This window comes from Malus sylvestris, chromosome 9 (genome assembly GCF_916048215.2).
Source record: "Malus sylvestris chromosome 9, drMalSylv7.2, whole genome shotgun sequence".
Classification (NCBI taxonomy): Eukaryota; Viridiplantae; Streptophyta; class Magnoliopsida; order Rosales; family Rosaceae; genus Malus; species Malus sylvestris.
Genome location: NC_062268.1, coordinates 34,136,910 through 34,152,406, shown reverse-complemented (window position 1 = coordinate 34,152,406; position 15,497 = coordinate 34,136,910). Strand labels below are relative to the sequence as shown.

The following is a 15,497-nucleotide window of genomic DNA, read 5'->3' as shown; positions in this document are numbered from 1 at the left end:
GGTCTTTGCTAATGGATTTGAGTCACCATATGACCTAATTGACATATAGGTAGACCTATTCCTGGAGATTTATGCCAAAACTGTCAGCCTGCTCACATGCCCATTGTGGTCGGAAAACTCTTTAAATATCCTGGTTGGGCTAAGCTCATAAGCGATTGGCTTTAGCGCTCGAAAGTATCCTTTATTAAGCCCCTTGGACCTTGGGCTTCCTGATCCCCCTTGGGTTTTTCGTGGCTTCTTTCCAGCCTGTACCATTTTGTGGGACTGAAAGTGCCCAATGTTAATACTTGTTGTTAAGTTAGCTCATGCATAGGGTTGGCAATATTCATGGCTTGAAAATAACTCTTCTAGTGTAGTATTTTGTTTTGCTTCTGGTTTTCTTTCTCTTCATTGGTCGCTCTAGACTCGTTGGAGAAATTGTTTTTCTTGGTTGCCACACATGGCTTTTCATTGCACTCAGACATTTCGAAAAGGGAATGTTGTTGCCGACAAATTAGCCTATTTAGGGATTCTCTCATCTTCTCATACTTGGCATGCCGATCCTCCTCTTGAGATTCTTCCTTTTCTAAAATTAGATTTCTTAGCATGCCGACCTTTAGGTTTATCTCTCATTCTTGATGTTTCATTTTCTTTTTTACCTAATCCTTTTGGATATTGTTTTTTGCTTTGCATCTTTTATTGCAGGTTCTTACATTTTGGTCCTATGTCCCCCCCCCCCCCCACTTCCCCCTCTTTTCCCGTATTTTCCTTTTCAAGAAGGGTAAAGTTTATGTCCCCCTCTCTTTTCTTGTATTTTGTTTTTCTTGCTTTATAAGGAGTAAGGTTTATGTCATCCCTGACTTGGTGTAATTTTTTTTTTATATCAATAAAACTTTCTCAAACCGTCGAGGTTCTCAAAAAAAAAAAAAATCTAGCGGGATCAGTCAATTCCTTCTTCTTAACAAATAGCAAAGAAGTACACAAGGTAACACATGAAATACAGGACTAGTCACAAGAATTGCAATCCTAACCCGATGTTTCAAGGAAAATTGCTTAAGCCTAAGAGAAAACATAACAGATCACAAAAAAATACACAGTATAACACGGTGCAAGAAGGAATTGCTTGCAACATGATTTTCCAATTATGGCATGTATTATACAAACTTGCCAGACAGAATGAACCCCGAATCAATTTCGACGCTGAAATTCCACATCTTTCAATCCATATGGGGAAAAATTTAAATTGACACATAAAAAATATTTTAAAACCTCACATAGTTAGTGTTGTATTAACTTATTAACCGATTAACACTTGAGCACTCCCATATATTTATAAATTTATAATAGTCCAGTGTCCATCCCACCTAACAGATAAACATTAGACCATCAAACCACCTTGTTTTTTCCCCCTATGCGTGAAAATCAAACCAACCCCAAGTACCTTTTCAATCACTAGTAAAGGAGTTCGCCCACCAACCCTCCAATGCATCATTTCTGGTTCACTTGCATACCAATTTCTTTATCTTTATGATTATTTTGAAGAATTTTAAAGCAATGGCATGTCTAGCTATGCCTTGGTATAATTCCATAGTACTCAATTAGCAATTATGTAGCTAGTCTGCACTTCATCTTACAAATATACGGGTCCCATATTTTTCAGAAAGGGTGTGTGATTAGTTTACTCAATTCGTAACCTAAACTCAATCGTTGATTCTTAGTCATGAAAATAGGTGGCCAACATCGATTTGGTGCAACATATATATATATATATTTCCAAACCCCAAAGAGCCTTACTGTGACGAAAGAGATTAAAGCGTGTGAGAGATCAATTCTCCATCCATATATTCCTGTCTTTGGTTTATAAAATTGTAGCTGCCTTGCATATATTTATCTATCAATTTCAATTTCCATAAAAAGGACACAAGACCTGCAGGCATTAGCCGCGACGCAATAGAGATATCTCAACCCCATGTCATGCTCACCAAGTTGGTATGTCTTTCAGATTATTTCTTAAAGTTAGCTATCCACTCTAGTTGGTCTTCCTTAAAGTTAGTGTTACAACATTTTTATATCGATCCCCGATCGACCAACAATTCTCACTAACTAGCGCTCATTTATTCTTTCTCTAATGGGTTCACTTGGTTCATTTTCAAGTGTTGTACTATTAACCCTAGGAGTGCTACTAGTTTCCTTCTTTGTTAACCCGGCATGTTCCACTTCAAGAAGAGCTCTCCGTCTTCGCGACCACCAGACCATGCAAAACGGGTTCAAGGTGACTCTCAAACACATTGATTCTGATAAAAACTTGACCAAAATCGAGCGTTTCCAACGCAGAATCAGTCGTGGCCGAAAAAGGTTGCAAAGGCTCAACGCAATGGTCTTAGCCGCTTCACCATCAGATCAGGATTCCGGTGTTACATCTCCTGTCCACGCCGGTCAAGGAGAGTTTTTAATGAAGTTGTCGATTGGTAATCCGGCAGATACCTTCAATGCCATTATGGACACCGGCAGCGATCTCATTTGGACTCAGTGCAAGCCGTGTGAGGACTGTTATGATCAACCAACCCCAATCTTCGACCCGACAAAGTCCTCAACATTCTCAAAGCTATCATGCGAAAGCGAGCTTTGTGAAGCACTACCATCCCAAACATGCACCAACAGTTCATGCGAGTACTACTACGCCTATGGGGATTCTTCCTCCACGAATGGGATTCTCGCAACCGAAACGTTCACATTCGGAGACGTTTCGGTTCCCAAAATAGGGTTTGGATGTGGCAAAGACAATGAAGGTGGTGGCTTTGATCAAGGTTCCGGACTTGTGGGGTTAGGCCGTGGACCGTTGTCCTTGGTTTCGCAGCTCAAGGAGCCCAAATTCTCGTATTGCTTGACTTCCATTGACGACACAGAAGGTAGTAGCACACTTTTGATGGGGTCTTTAGCAAGCTTGAACAACACTAAATCAGGTCCTGCAAATATCATAACTACCCCTTTGATCAAAAATCCAAATCGTGACCAATCAACTTTCTACTATCTCACCCTAGAAGGCATCACGGTGGGTGAAACTCGATTGCACCTTAAAAAAGACACTTTTACGCTCGGAGATGATGGGAGTGGTGGCCTAATCATAGACTCGGGGACAACTCTTACGTATATAGAAGAGGATGCTTTTGATGCACTCAAGAAAGAGTTCACTTCCCAGATTAAACTTTCGGAGGCGGATGCGACAGACACGGTGGGGCTTGACGCGTGCTACAAGCTGCCGAAAGACGTTAACTCTGGAAAGGTAGAGGTGCCAAAGTTGGTGTTTAATTTCAAGGGTGCGGATTTGGAATTACCAGGTGAAAACTATATTCTGGTGGATACGGATGTTGGGGTGCTTTGCTTGGCCATGGGGTCTGCGAGCTCGATGTCTGTGTTTGGAAATTTTCAGCAACAGAATATGTTGGTTTACCATGATCTTGCCGAGGAAACACTCTCGTTTGTTCCTACGAAATGTGACCAGTTGTGATCGAGTACTCGGTATTTGCCCTTTATTTGTGTTAAACTTTGACTGTGCCCACGTTTACTTTCCTCATCATTTAAAAAATTATTTTCTTTTCTTCTTAAACTAAAGTCGTGATGTGTTTAGCTAAATCTGCTATAAAGTAATGAATCAAATGAAAATAAAATTAGTCTATAATTCAGTTTTTAAAGATATTGAAATTTTCATACCACACTGTCATGGTATGGTAGCTGTAAATCCTAATTAATCTGTGTTTTTTTTTTTCCTATTTATTTGTTTGCAATATATATATATGCATTTCAATGATCCAAAGCGTTTATGTTTTTATGCATCATTCATAGATCATCTTAACAAAAAATTAAACAAATCCAAAATCCTTTTAATTATACAGTAATTTGATCCTCTGATTTAGGAATTTATTTTCTCCCCACATTCTCCAACTACAATGGGTGATCATCACCATTCAACATATTATGAGCATCGCCGTAACATATATTGTAAGTAGAGTTTTCCCTTTTTCTTCATAAAAAACGATCATTTAATAATTATAAATTGATTTCCTTCCAGATTTAAACTCACTAATTAGGAGAGGATCAAATTGATTTTCTTTTAAATATATGTAAATATCACAAAGCCAATGATTCAGGCATGGACAATGTATTTAACCTTGCTACAAAATTGTATATAACTTAAATCTGAAAGCCATTAAAATGTTACATTTATTATCTATTTATACCATTATTTATACTATCTCTCTAATAAAAGTAAAATCCACAAACACATACGAGTCATATCTTTATTAAAAAATATATATAAATATGTGGTAAGAATAAGGGTTTAGAAAGAAAAAAAGTCGCTACAGATTTTGTAGTAACAGGCTCCAATCGTATTTGGCCCTTTACCATATGTGTCAAATACAAAAGGTTTTTACAGTGTTACAAATACCCATATCATAGCAAAGAGATGGAAGGAATGGTAAAATATCTTTCTGCCCTTTTCTTATTTTTTTGAAAAACAAAATTAAATTACAACGGAAATCTTTGACGGATAAGTTTCTCCCCTGTTGTGCGTAAAATGTATGAGTAATATTAGGAAGACTAAATTTGTAGGCTAAATTTGCAAATTAAATTATGTGTCATCAATAGAAAATGAGCACGTTTATCAACGTTTAAGTAATAATCCACTCATCAACTTTCATATCATTTAATTTACAAAATTTAATCTACAAAATTGGTCTCCCTAGCATTACGCAAAATATATACATATACCCCTCCAATGCAATGCAGGTCACTTCGTAGTCAAGAAAACCAAACAATTTAAACAAAGAAATAAAAGAGTCACGATGCGCCATCACTTCGTTGATCATGGCATCGAGTATCACCTTATCCTTGAGGCCTACAATGCGTCGGATAGGACGCTGCCTGACCCCCGCTTCACCACCGCAGGTTATGACGCCCTTATCCGGGACAAGCCTCCGCAGCATTTTAGGAAATTGAACTCCTTTGTCTTTATTCCCGGAGAAGGAGACCCGCCAGTCCGACATTAAATTCATTCCGTATTTTAATTGGTACCCTAAGTACGGACGTACTATTGGATATGGACTATAAAGGATTGTTGATTTCTGTTGTAATGAATAAATGGAGGATAATATTATTACCCAATTCTTAATTTTCTCTGAATCTTTGTGTGTTTTATACGATAACGGTTTTCTCTTACTGGTAGAGGCTCACACACCATGTTTGTGTGAGCAGAATTTTTTTCAATTTTATTAGGGTTTGTGTGTGTGACAGTGAGCAGTAAAGGAAAGAGAGTGGTGACTGTTGAGGACAACTTTTTTAAGGAAGATGAAATGTGAGAGTCTAAAGACTCCGGGGTTTCATAGTACTTGAAAACTAGTTATTTAGAGTTTTGAGAGTAAGTTGTACTCACGGATTGCCATGACAGATCGTTGGAGAGCATACTTGAAAACTAGTGATTTAGAATTTTGAGAGTAAGATGCTTTGACGATTGAGCGTTCTACTCACGGATTGCCATGACAGATCAGTTGGAGAGCAAACTGAGAGTATGGGGCATTATCCTGCGGCGGATTCTATCTATGGTGGAGTCTTTGGAAGCACTAGTCGTGAGTCTCTCACTCCAATTTCGGATTTAGATATAAGGATTTGGCAATCATCACAATATGCAACAATAGAAGAGGGGCTATAATTAGAAGAACTCTGACCTGCCTCAGAACCTTGTACCTCAGGACTTGGGAGTTGGGGAGATCACTAAGGTAGAGAGGGTTTAAGGCGGTAAGTATATTCCATATTTAAACCCATTCCCCCTACCGAGCCGACCCCCAACCCGTACAACATTGTCCAGGACCAGTAAAATGTATCTTGCAAGAATTTTGCCACTCGATCTGCACTTGCAAACTTCTGCAACAAGCTACCATTAAGACTTGACTTTCATGTTTGATTGCATGTAGTGAACTTGTGACATACTAATTCGGCAACAAAAAAGCACTACATTTCTCATCAACACAATCATTCTTTTCACCAAATGAATTAAATTACTGTACAATAATCGAAAATCTCGTGTAGTTTTTGGCTGTATGTACATATGTACAAAGGAAAAAAGATACCCCTGCTGCAACATTAAAGAATGGAGGAAGAAAACAAATCTGTATTAATTCCATGGACCATGGGCAGCAAAATGTAAGCGCCAATATCGTCAACCCCCTTTCATATTGTCCATCAACTTCCTCATCCACCTGAACGGGAAATCTCTTCCCCAAAGCTGCATTAACAATATACCCGAGAGGGGGGAGGATGGGATTAGAAAGAGTACTAAAGTTTCTTAATGTTTTAGTTATAAAGTATGGAGATCGTGAAAATAGGGAAATGGAATACAAACTTTTGATTGGTAGAACGTTGTATGTCGCTTTTTTGGTATTCAACTGAGACAAAACCTTGAGTTGTTGCGATTGCTGGCTCAGGAGACCCCTGTGTACTCACAGTTGGAACGCTTCTGGAGCTTATCCCTATAGAAACAGTTCAACAAGCATTATGCTTTTACAGATATGATAGAGTAGGGCCAGTAATTAGAAATTAAAAAAAAATTATTTTAGTGAACAACTCAATGGATGGAGGACACAGTTAGGGACGCGAAGGTTACTTTGTTGGTAAAGTGAGTGATGGTAAGAACAGAGTTAAGTAAATTCAGTAAATAATCTACTTCACTATCAGTTCTGGTACATAGGTATATGCTCCCAATGTATTTATTCGAAAAACAAGTGGCCCCATTGGAGGAGTTGGAGGATGAACTGATGAGTTAAAGAACATGGACTAAAGCAACGGACAAAGTAACGACCAATAATCCATGTGTACATGAGCAGGCTTAAGAATACAATAGTAAAAGGGAATTTGTTATGGAAATGCAAATAACACAAACTTAGAAAAGGATCATTTTTCAAAGACTAGAAAGAGCTATATAAATTTCACAGCGAGGAGCCGGAAGAGAATTTATAGATTGCAATCTGAGCAAGGGTCACCCCTACAGCATCATACATTAGAATTCCGATGAATTCAGATCCTGACTAGTGCAGATAAGTATGATATTTGATATATTCTTTCAATTACTTTTCCTTTCCATCTTCAGTTAATTACTGTTTTTTGTACATGTAATGTACCCTGACTCGAATAAAGTTCAATTGTATACTTGGGAAATTTTCGGTTCAGTAGGTGCATATCAAAACAAATGCGAAAAACGACATGAAAACAAAGACCACCAATGAAATCAAGGAAAGAGCCAGAACCCACAAAAGAATAGGTAAACGAGACGACAAAAAGAGCAGCTTCAAGATCCCTGCTTAAACTCACAAATAGGAATACTAAAAGAGGATATATTCCAAAGAATCAATGCAGTGTTTTCGAATATAGATAAACCAATTTTTTCTTTCAATCAGTATTCAACCTTTCGGAAGTTCTGTTAAATCATCAGATGTATCTTATAAGCAACCGAATGAGACAAATTGTAGCATTCATTAATTATAGTATGACATACAAAAAGAAGGAAACGAAAGGAAAAGGGTCCAATTGAATGAGAAAAACAAATATTACCTTGAAAGATTACGACGAAGAAGAGTAGTGTGATGATCAGAGCAGATATGCCGCTGTATAAAGAGGATGACTTGGATGCTTTCATCTTCTTTGCTACTTTCATTTGTTCAATTCTTGCACGCTTTCTCTTGGCCAGCTCAGTGATCTCCCTAACCAACTTCTGGTCAGCGGCATCCAGTGATGGACGTTTAGGAGGTCGTGGTGGCTTAGGAGCATTCCTAGAGTTTTTCTTCTTACACTGCTCATTTTCACACGCCTTTTCTGCTCGGAGCATATGTCCTTGACTCTCTTCCCCTTCTGAATTCCTTTCTATTAGTGTCTCTACACTGACATTCGAAACCTCGCCAGATTTTTCCAGACTGCTAGATGATACAATGCCACATGTACATGTAATTGATTCATTCAAATGCAAAAACCAACCGAAAACACTACCCAAGAACTTAATTCTCTGTCCGTTGCTCGAAACAACATCTAAGCTCGCATCTTCTTTACTAGTACACCCTCCACTTTCAAGGTCTATTTCAAACTCTTTTTCCCCTGAAGCCATATAAGAACCCTTCCAATCAAAGTAGGACAAGGACAACCCCTTTTTTTGGTTACGGCTTAAGATGTAATTCCTGGTTACAAATTATCATAAGCCTATGATTCTCAAAGAATCACAGTGAACAACCTTCAAAAACTATCAGAAGAACTCCGCAAATTAAACAAGTTCCAAAGTCTCAATTTTTATAGAACAAACTACACAGAAGTGTGGGGCTGTTGATACCAAATGTGATGCAGAAAGTTTTACAATAAATAAAGACAATGAAATTATGAACACCCAAAAAAGCTGAATCTCACAAGTCAACTGTCAAAGTGCAGCTCAAACTACACTGATGTGCAAAAAGAACAATAAAAAAAATCCCCCCAAACGAAAAAAAAAATGGATTACGAAGGTCAAGGGGAAGCAAAAACATAGATGGTACCTTTGCGTGGAAGAGAAGAAGTGCTGCAGCTGATGGTGGAGTTAGCACGCACGCAGAGTACGGCAGAAATCAACCTTTTTCTTAAGGAGAAAACAAATGGGAACAAGAAAATATAAAAAGACAAAGAGGGACAGATGTAGAATATTCTTATGTGTACTATGTCGTGTGTTTTGTTTGCTACTGTGTTGTAGCCGAAAAGAAAACAGAACAGATTTTTCTATGTTATCCAAACACAGCTCAACATTACGTGTGGAGCAGAAATTTGTTTTGAATATTTCTCCACTTATATATGACTCATGGTGCACTAAACTGTATTCCGAGTACTCGAAAAAATTTAACATGACGTGTTAAGCGTTTGGTTGTCCATAAGCTTGGGTCCCACGTACAGAGTGATCCGGAAAGAAAAAGGTCCAGCTGTTTTTACAATACAAGACGGATAATTTTTTTTTTTTATTACATACGATATTATCTGTTATAAAGAACGAGAGAATGATTTAAGTCTTACAATGGGTTAGTCATAATAATTTGATTCAAATTCGTTTTTGACGAGAATCGAACTAAAACTTATCAGTTACAAATGAAAAAAATTATTACTAAACCGTATTAATAAGTAACCAACCAGGGACAAATTCTTGAAACAACTTAATAGATAAAACACGTATATGGCAAAGTCAATGAATTACTAAACTAAGCACAATTAGTCACACTTCCAAATCCATTGTTACCATTCACACGAATCTCATTCAAATAACCTATTGCATCGTATTCGTTGGTGCATTGTTGTCGACATTGCTGGAACCCGAAAGTCAACAGCCTTGTCCCAATTTCAGAGAAAGCTTGAACATTCAAACAAGCTTGGCTGATTTTTCCCTGAGGGCCTCTACTCCAGTCCTCCCAAACCACACCATCAGAGCACACTCCATGCTGTTTTGTTGAGTGAGTTATATGTCTGGTGATTTTCGGACAAATCAGATCGGAAACAAGGTTTTCAATTTCAGTTCTAAAATTTTGGAATCGAATCACAATTTTCAGATTGAAAACTTGTGGAATTGGATTAATCTTGGAAAGTTCGTAACATAATTTGGAAATTCCTATAATTTATACGTTTTTAATATTCTCGAACTTTATTGTACATGCAGTTTATTGTCCTTTCTTATTATATAGTATATGCTTATGTATAATTTTAAATAATTGTTTGGTATACTAGTATGCTTATCTTGTTTAATATGCTAGTATATATATGCTTAACTATAAAAAAAAATCAGAATATTTCGAAATATTTTTGTTGGAAAAAGTTCAAAACACTTTCAAAAAAAATTGGATTGAAAATTTGGAATTATCGGAATCCCTAAATCCATTCCAATTTTTCAAAAAAATACTTAGATTCAAAATTTTCAAGTTATTTTACTTGGGGAATCAAAAACACCATTTCAACTTGCAGACTTAGTTACGTGGAAACATTAAACAACCTTCAAAGTGAAGGAAATTGAAGAAATTAGAGTTGAAAAGCAAAATACGCATTAAAAACAAAAGAACAAACAGACTACACAACTACAAAATTATATCTTTTATGTAAAATAAAAATAAAAATAAACTACGAAATAATACTTCATTAACTGAAAACAAAGAAACACTACAAAATTACCAAGAAAAATACATAACCGTAGAGACTACGTAGGAGCAAACGTATGCAAATCCTAAACTGAACGAGCAAGAGATCTAAAACTTAACGGGCTAGAAATCCTAATCCTTGGCCCACAAGAAAACGAATAAAATAACAATACTAATAAAACTAATTTTCCAACAAATAAGAGTCAAATAGTTCCCGGGTTGGACTTGGATTTGCATTTGAATTCTGATATGGAATTAGTCGGTTTGCAGCCTATAAACAATCAGTGCCAAATATCGTAATTCAACAGTGGATTTTGAATTAGTCGGTTGAAGTTGTGTTTCCTCAGCTATTGACTGTCAACCTGAACAGGAATCTGGCTCGGAATTTGCTTAATTAGGCTTGGAGAATTTTCGGAATTAACAAGTCTCAAGGGCTCATCAGTAATTTTCGGAATTAAAGGGGCGAGTTTTTTTTTTTTTTTTTTCCTCATCGAAGTAAAAACTTGTACAACCTATAAATTTGAGTATCGCATTCCATTTCGAAGTAGGAAATAACTTGCATTCAGTTTCGTATGTACTAAAATCTAAAAGTTACAAGCACCAACAAACCAAACAAAACAGAATACGGAAGAACAATTGGAACAAATGGAAAACTTATTACCTACAAGAAGCTCTAAAACTGAACTGAGCCACCAAACTGTAAAACAGCAGACCGTAATGCCCACCATTTATCTCCTCATTTTAAAATCATAACATACTTACCTAGATTTGGTGCTCTCCTGTGCATACTGCTACTTGACCCAGACAGACCTGGACCCTGAAAATTTTTCCCAGTGAAAATTAAGCTAGTGCTAAATAAGCAAACAATAATCTGCAACACCACGTTGACAACGCCAACATCTGCTCTCCCTACCCATCAACACCCACGGATATGCTTAAAAAAAAAACATGCTCTGTGGTTGCTAAAAGCACCCCAATAAAATTTCACTTCTCATCCCAAAGAACCACATTATACGAGCATTGGATATTCAATTTTGAGGACAAGCCATTAAGGTAGAGATTATATCCTTGTTAATTTTCCTGAAGAGTAAGACTACTCACCAATGTAATTGCAGATTCCCATTCAGTATCGATTGTAACCTCTCCCAAAGCCCTCGTGCCTCTGACGCTGAAACTCACCAAAATTGTCACGAGGCCTTGAAGGATAGGTTTCCATAGGGTTGGGATTGGGGTACCTGCTCCTTGAATCCATGGCCATACTTTCCCCAGCATACTGAGGATTGGCCGAGGTGCCGTCGTATTCAGAATAATTGTGTGATTTATAACCACCAAAACCCAAAGTCGACATCTGCTGATTAGCCTGTTGTTGACGCCTCTGGGCATCAAGTTGAAGAAAGTCCTCCCACTGCTTTGCATGCATGCCCCTCAGGGGGGCCAGTTTCTTCATGTGGCTCTCTCTTATTTCCCTAATCGCCTTTTATCCGTATAATAAAATGTCAGCAACAAGAAATTTGTACCAAGAGTTCAAGCCTTTTAAAACAATTACGATTGGCAAGAAAACAGTCAGGGTAGCTGGAGATATACTAGGCACGAGTATACCTGATGTTAAAGTAGAGTTATAGAATGGGTTAATAAACCAATTATCACTTCAAGCAAGAAAAAAAGACATAAAAGTGTTTCTCGTTTTATTTGTTCCCAGAGTTGTAACGTAGTCCATACCTCACGATGTCTGTAATTTTCTTCATCTTCTTCCTTGTCACGAATTCTTCCAAGTTCCATTGCCTCTCGTTTGTACTCCATTTCTAATTCTTCCAATGTCTGGGGGATGGCAGAGTAATCAAACTGACGACCAGATTGCATATCAGATCCTTTTTTATCAGAATTCCATCCATCATTTCTATAAGCAGACATGCTTTGATTATGACCATCATATGAATTATATGAGTTTCCCATGTAAGGGGCACAAGCTGGAGAATTTGAACGACTTGGCCGACCTCTAGCTCCGTTATTACCATAAGCTTCATGAAATGAAGAGTATGTCAAGCACTTGATTCAAGATGCTACCACAGATGGCAGCTTTAATTCAACATACTATCTTATTTTCAGAGATAAACCATCTGAGAAAATTTCTGGATAGTTTTGAGTAAATGATTTCATTTTGGAGACAACCCGATCAATTCAGACCCAACCATGAAAGCTACTTCAGAACTCTACACACAATTCTTGAAGATAAGAACTTACCTCTTGCTGCAAACAAATCTAAGCAACAAGCTGATTCTTTGATAAATGGGAAAGATTTTACACACAGCACGTAGAAAATTCTATACAAACCTAAAAAGCTACAAACATGACAGCCCCATATATACATTGTAAATATATCCGATGCTGTCCCTACCTTGTGGAGGACCCCTGGAAAATTTCTGCATCTCATGACGTATTCGGTCTTCAACAAATTTATCTTTCCTGTGAAACCTTTGTTGAAAATGCGACCCGTTCCGGGGACCAGAATGAGACCTCTGGGATTCAGAACGTTGTAACCGTGCAACAACAGGGCTTCGTTCAGGTGACCTTGATCTAGTCACTTGAGAACCAGAACCATCCCTTTGTTCGCCTTCCTCTTTAATCACTTTATGCACAGCATCCACACCCCTTCTTAATACTAACCTATCCTTGCCACCGACAATGATAAATTTCTCGTCCATCTTAATATAGCATCCAATATCCATTTCAATCCTGTTTATCACTTTCTCAGTGAAAAGGGACCTTACATGCTTTTCTCTAGCAGGAACCCTTTCAAAGAAATCTTGAGACTTGCGACTTGCACCAAGGGTAGATGGGCAACCCTAGAGAATTACCAAAATGCATTAGAACATGTTATCATAAAGAAAAAGTAACACCCTTCTATTACCATGATATAAACGACAAACATTTAGGTATGAGATAGAAAAACTAACAAGTCTATAAACATGCTATGAGGTTATATTAGTTTCTGTGGCCTTCATAAATTTCTGACTAGACTATATTTTGCAAAACAACTTACAAAGTACCAAATTTTCTTTGACAGAAAAAGATGAAGTCATTTTGGTAAAATTCTTAATGCAGCACCACAGAACGCACTATATTTATTTATTTAAATAATAAATAGTGACAACCTACATGAGTTACATCTTGATTAGTTATCGTAGACAAGCAATGGCAATTGACATTAGCTTTCTAATGCAACCCACAGAGGTACATGGGTTATGTTCTTTATGAATAAAAATTATTTTCTTCCTGCCCATGTTGGATGTCTAATGAGATGTGCTTGTCCGTGGGTGGGTGGGTGGGTGTGTACGCGATGCAAACAATGAAAATCTTATCCGGTAAAAGTTAGAAATCACAGGTGTGCTGAACAAAATTAGGTACTCAACATGACTAGTATGCATGTAGAAAATCTAGAAGTAGAAAGCAATACCAATCTATCTGAACAGGAAATCTAGCAGAGAACCAAAGTAAAGTTCCAGGACAGACACTCCTTCCAATTATTTAGACAATTACAAGATGGTCTAAGATATGCAAACATAATGAAAACATCAAATATAAAGAATGTAAGGGCGTCCACAACATACCCGAACATAACTTATGAATGTCTTCAAGTAGAAAAAGCATTTTATAGCATAAGCAATTGAAAAACAAAAAAAGAATGTAATGTGTTTGCATATGTGTGTGATTTTGCATAAAGATGGCCAGAAAAATAAATAAAGCACTACAATTTTACCTGAGTAAAGTGACCTGGTTCCCCGCAGATTTTGCAAATCATTTCCTCTTCCTTCCTCTTCTTCCAATTCCTCTCAGTAGCTTTTGACTTGGCCTCCCACACCTTAGCTTCTCGGCTGGTAAAATCGGTTGGGACAGCGTTGGGGTCACGAGCTTCCTCTTCCTCATCAGACCCGGCAAGAGACCTTTTGTTTGGTTTTGCCCTATCTTGTGTGTTTGTGGCATTTGACCCAGGAGGGCCAGTGTACTCCTTGTATAGTTCGCTAAAGTCATCATCGATGTCTGGGTCCGGTCTCGTTTCCATTGAATTCAACCTTATGAATTCTAACATTCCACAACACAAACCAAACCTTATCAATATCCTCCACAGCCAATAAATTACACACAAGAGGACACAACTTTAAGAAATTCCCAAACACCGTTTTATCAATATCGCAATTCTACAAAAACCCAATTCCCAATTCGATTAAGTTCACTTATTACTAAGCAAAACACTTGCACAAATTTATAAACAAGAGCAACAATAAAGGATTAAATTTGTTAACAGGGTCTGTTTCTTTGAGCAGAAAATCCTCATGAAAATTGAAACTACAACAAAAATAAATAAATCGATTACTTGATTGTACAATAACATAAAAGGGCAAATTAGGGGCCTACGAGCGAATGCTTGAAAAAATGACACAAAAATTGAATGAAATTTGGTGTACGGAATGGTTATCTGACGAGTGAAGAGAGTGGAGCCGCAAAGCAGAGGTTTTGGGACGTCGACGAGGAGAAAGCCTAAAGCTTTAGCTAAGAAGGCCCGGGCTAGGGCTGAGTTTGTTTACCCTCTTTGCTCCCTGCTGAATTTTCCTTCGTTTGTTTTTGAGTAAATTGTAGCAATGGTCCCTGAACTTTACTCAAATTGGAGCAATAGTCCCTCAACTAAAAATCCATTACCATTGGTCCCTCAACTTATCAAAATATGTACCTATAGTCCTTTTCATTAATTTCTTCAAAATTTTGTCAAAATATGTTATGTTAGAATAACCATTTACTTATTTAGGGTCCCTCAACTCATCAAAGTGTGTAATTATGGTCATTTTCGTCAACTACTTAAAAAAATTTGTCAAAACGAGTTATGTTTGAAGGACCATAGCTACAATTGGGATAAAGTTAAGGGACCATTTCTCCAGTTGAATTAAAATTAAGGGACCAAAGGTAATGTATTTTTAGTTGAGGGACCATAGCTGCACATTTTAATGAGTTGAAGGACCAATGGTAATGGATTTTTAGTTGAAGGACCATTGCTCCAATTTGAGTAAAGTTCAGGGACCATAGCTACAATTTACTCTTTGTTTTTTAACATAAAATTAATCCGTACCAACAAAAATGAAAAAATGGTTTGTCCTCGTCCGCCCTAGAGTTTTCAAAGAGTCAGTATAGACATCTGAAAAAAAAAAAAAAAGAGTCAGTATAGACATGCTTACGTATAATAGGGTGGTAGTCAAACTATGATTTAAAAGAATTTTAAAGGATTTTTAAAGTGATGGATTTAATAGGATTTATGAAGATTTAAGACTCCTATATGGATTCTAAAGAATT

General features: G+C 37.2%; 3 protein-coding genes across 4 annotated transcripts; 1 reads left to right on the top strand and 2 right to left on the bottom strand.

Moving 5' to 3' along the window:
• The first annotated feature begins 1,784 nt into the window (after positions 1–1,784).
• LOC126582321 (aspartic proteinase nepenthesin-1) lies at positions 1,785–3,671 on the top strand. The gene is made up of 2 exons (XM_050246437.1): positions 1,785–1,968; positions 2,134–3,671. Exons 1-2 carry the CDS (start codon positions 1,949–1,951, stop codon positions 3,485–3,487), a joined length of 1,374 nt encoding a protein of 457 aa, XP_050102394.1. The 5' UTR covers positions 1,785–1,948; the 3' UTR covers positions 3,488–3,671.
• Positions 3,672–5,967: 2,296 nt separating this feature from the next.
• On the bottom strand, positions 5,968–8,664 carry LOC126582325 (uncharacterized). Its single transcript, XM_050246449.1, has 3 exons — positions 7,582–8,664; positions 6,377–6,503; positions 5,968–6,259 (listed from the first exon to the last, which is right to left on the bottom strand). Exons 1-3 carry the CDS (start codon positions 8,126–8,128, stop codon positions 6,226–6,228), a joined length of 708 nt encoding a protein of 235 aa, XP_050102406.1. The 5' UTR covers positions 8,129–8,664; the 3' UTR covers positions 5,968–6,225.
• A 2,012-nt stretch (positions 8,665–10,676) lies between these two features.
• Positions 10,677–14,552, bottom strand: LOC126582320 (uncharacterized). Of its 2 annotated transcripts, XM_050246435.1 has the most exons (5): positions 13,915–14,552; positions 12,553–13,000; positions 11,877–12,175; positions 11,259–11,631; positions 10,677–10,974 (listed from the first exon to the last, which is right to left on the bottom strand). In XM_050246435.1, exons 1-4 carry the CDS (start codon positions 14,242–14,244, stop codon positions 11,281–11,283), a joined length of 1,428 nt encoding a protein of 475 aa, XP_050102392.1. In that variant the 5' UTR covers positions 14,245–14,552; the 3' UTR covers positions 10,677–10,974; positions 11,259–11,280. The 2 variants fall into 2 exon arrangements, with proteins under 2 accessions (XP_050102392.1, XP_050102393.1); XM_050246436.1 differs by lacking the exon at positions 10,677–10,974 and having other exon boundaries at positions 11,622–11,756; positions 13,915–14,542.
• Positions 14,553–15,497: the final 945 nt, after the last annotated feature.

What these genes read in the sequence shown, in the direction of transcription:
- LOC126582321 (XM_050246437.1), top strand. Translation starts at nt 1,949, where the DNA reads ATGTCATGCTCACCAAGTTG. An exon ending in ATGTCATGCTCACCAAGTTG is followed by an intron (nt 1,969 to 2,133) that starts GTATGTCTTTCA and finishes TTCATTTTCAAG; the next exon opens with TGTTGTACTATTAACCCTAG.
- LOC126582325 (XM_050246449.1), bottom strand. Translation starts at nt 8,128, where the DNA reads ATGGCTTCAGGGGAAAAAGAGTTTGAAATAGACCTTGAAAGTGGAGGG. An exon ending in CTTCGTCGTAATCTTTCAAG is followed by an intron (nt 6,504 to 7,581) that starts GTAATATTTGTT and finishes CTGTTTCTATAG; the next exon opens with GGATAAGCTCCAGAAGCGTT. An exon ending in CAACGTTCTACCAATCAAAA is followed by an intron (nt 6,260 to 6,376) that starts GTTTGTATTCCA and finishes TTGTTAATGCAG; the next exon opens with CTTTGGGGAAGAGATTTCCC.
- LOC126582320 (XM_050246435.1), bottom strand. Translation starts at nt 14,244, where the DNA reads ATGTTAGAATTCATAAGGTTGAATTCAATGGAAACGAGACCGGACCCA. An exon ending in AACCAGGTCACTTTACTCAG is followed by an intron (nt 13,001 to 13,914) that starts GTAAAATTGTAG and finishes GTAATTCTCTAG; the next exon opens with GGTTGCCCATCTACCCTTGG. An exon ending in AAAATTACAGACATCGTGAG is followed by an intron (nt 11,632 to 11,876) that starts GTATGGACTACG and finishes TACGGATAAAAG; the next exon opens with GCGATTAGGGAAATAAGAGA.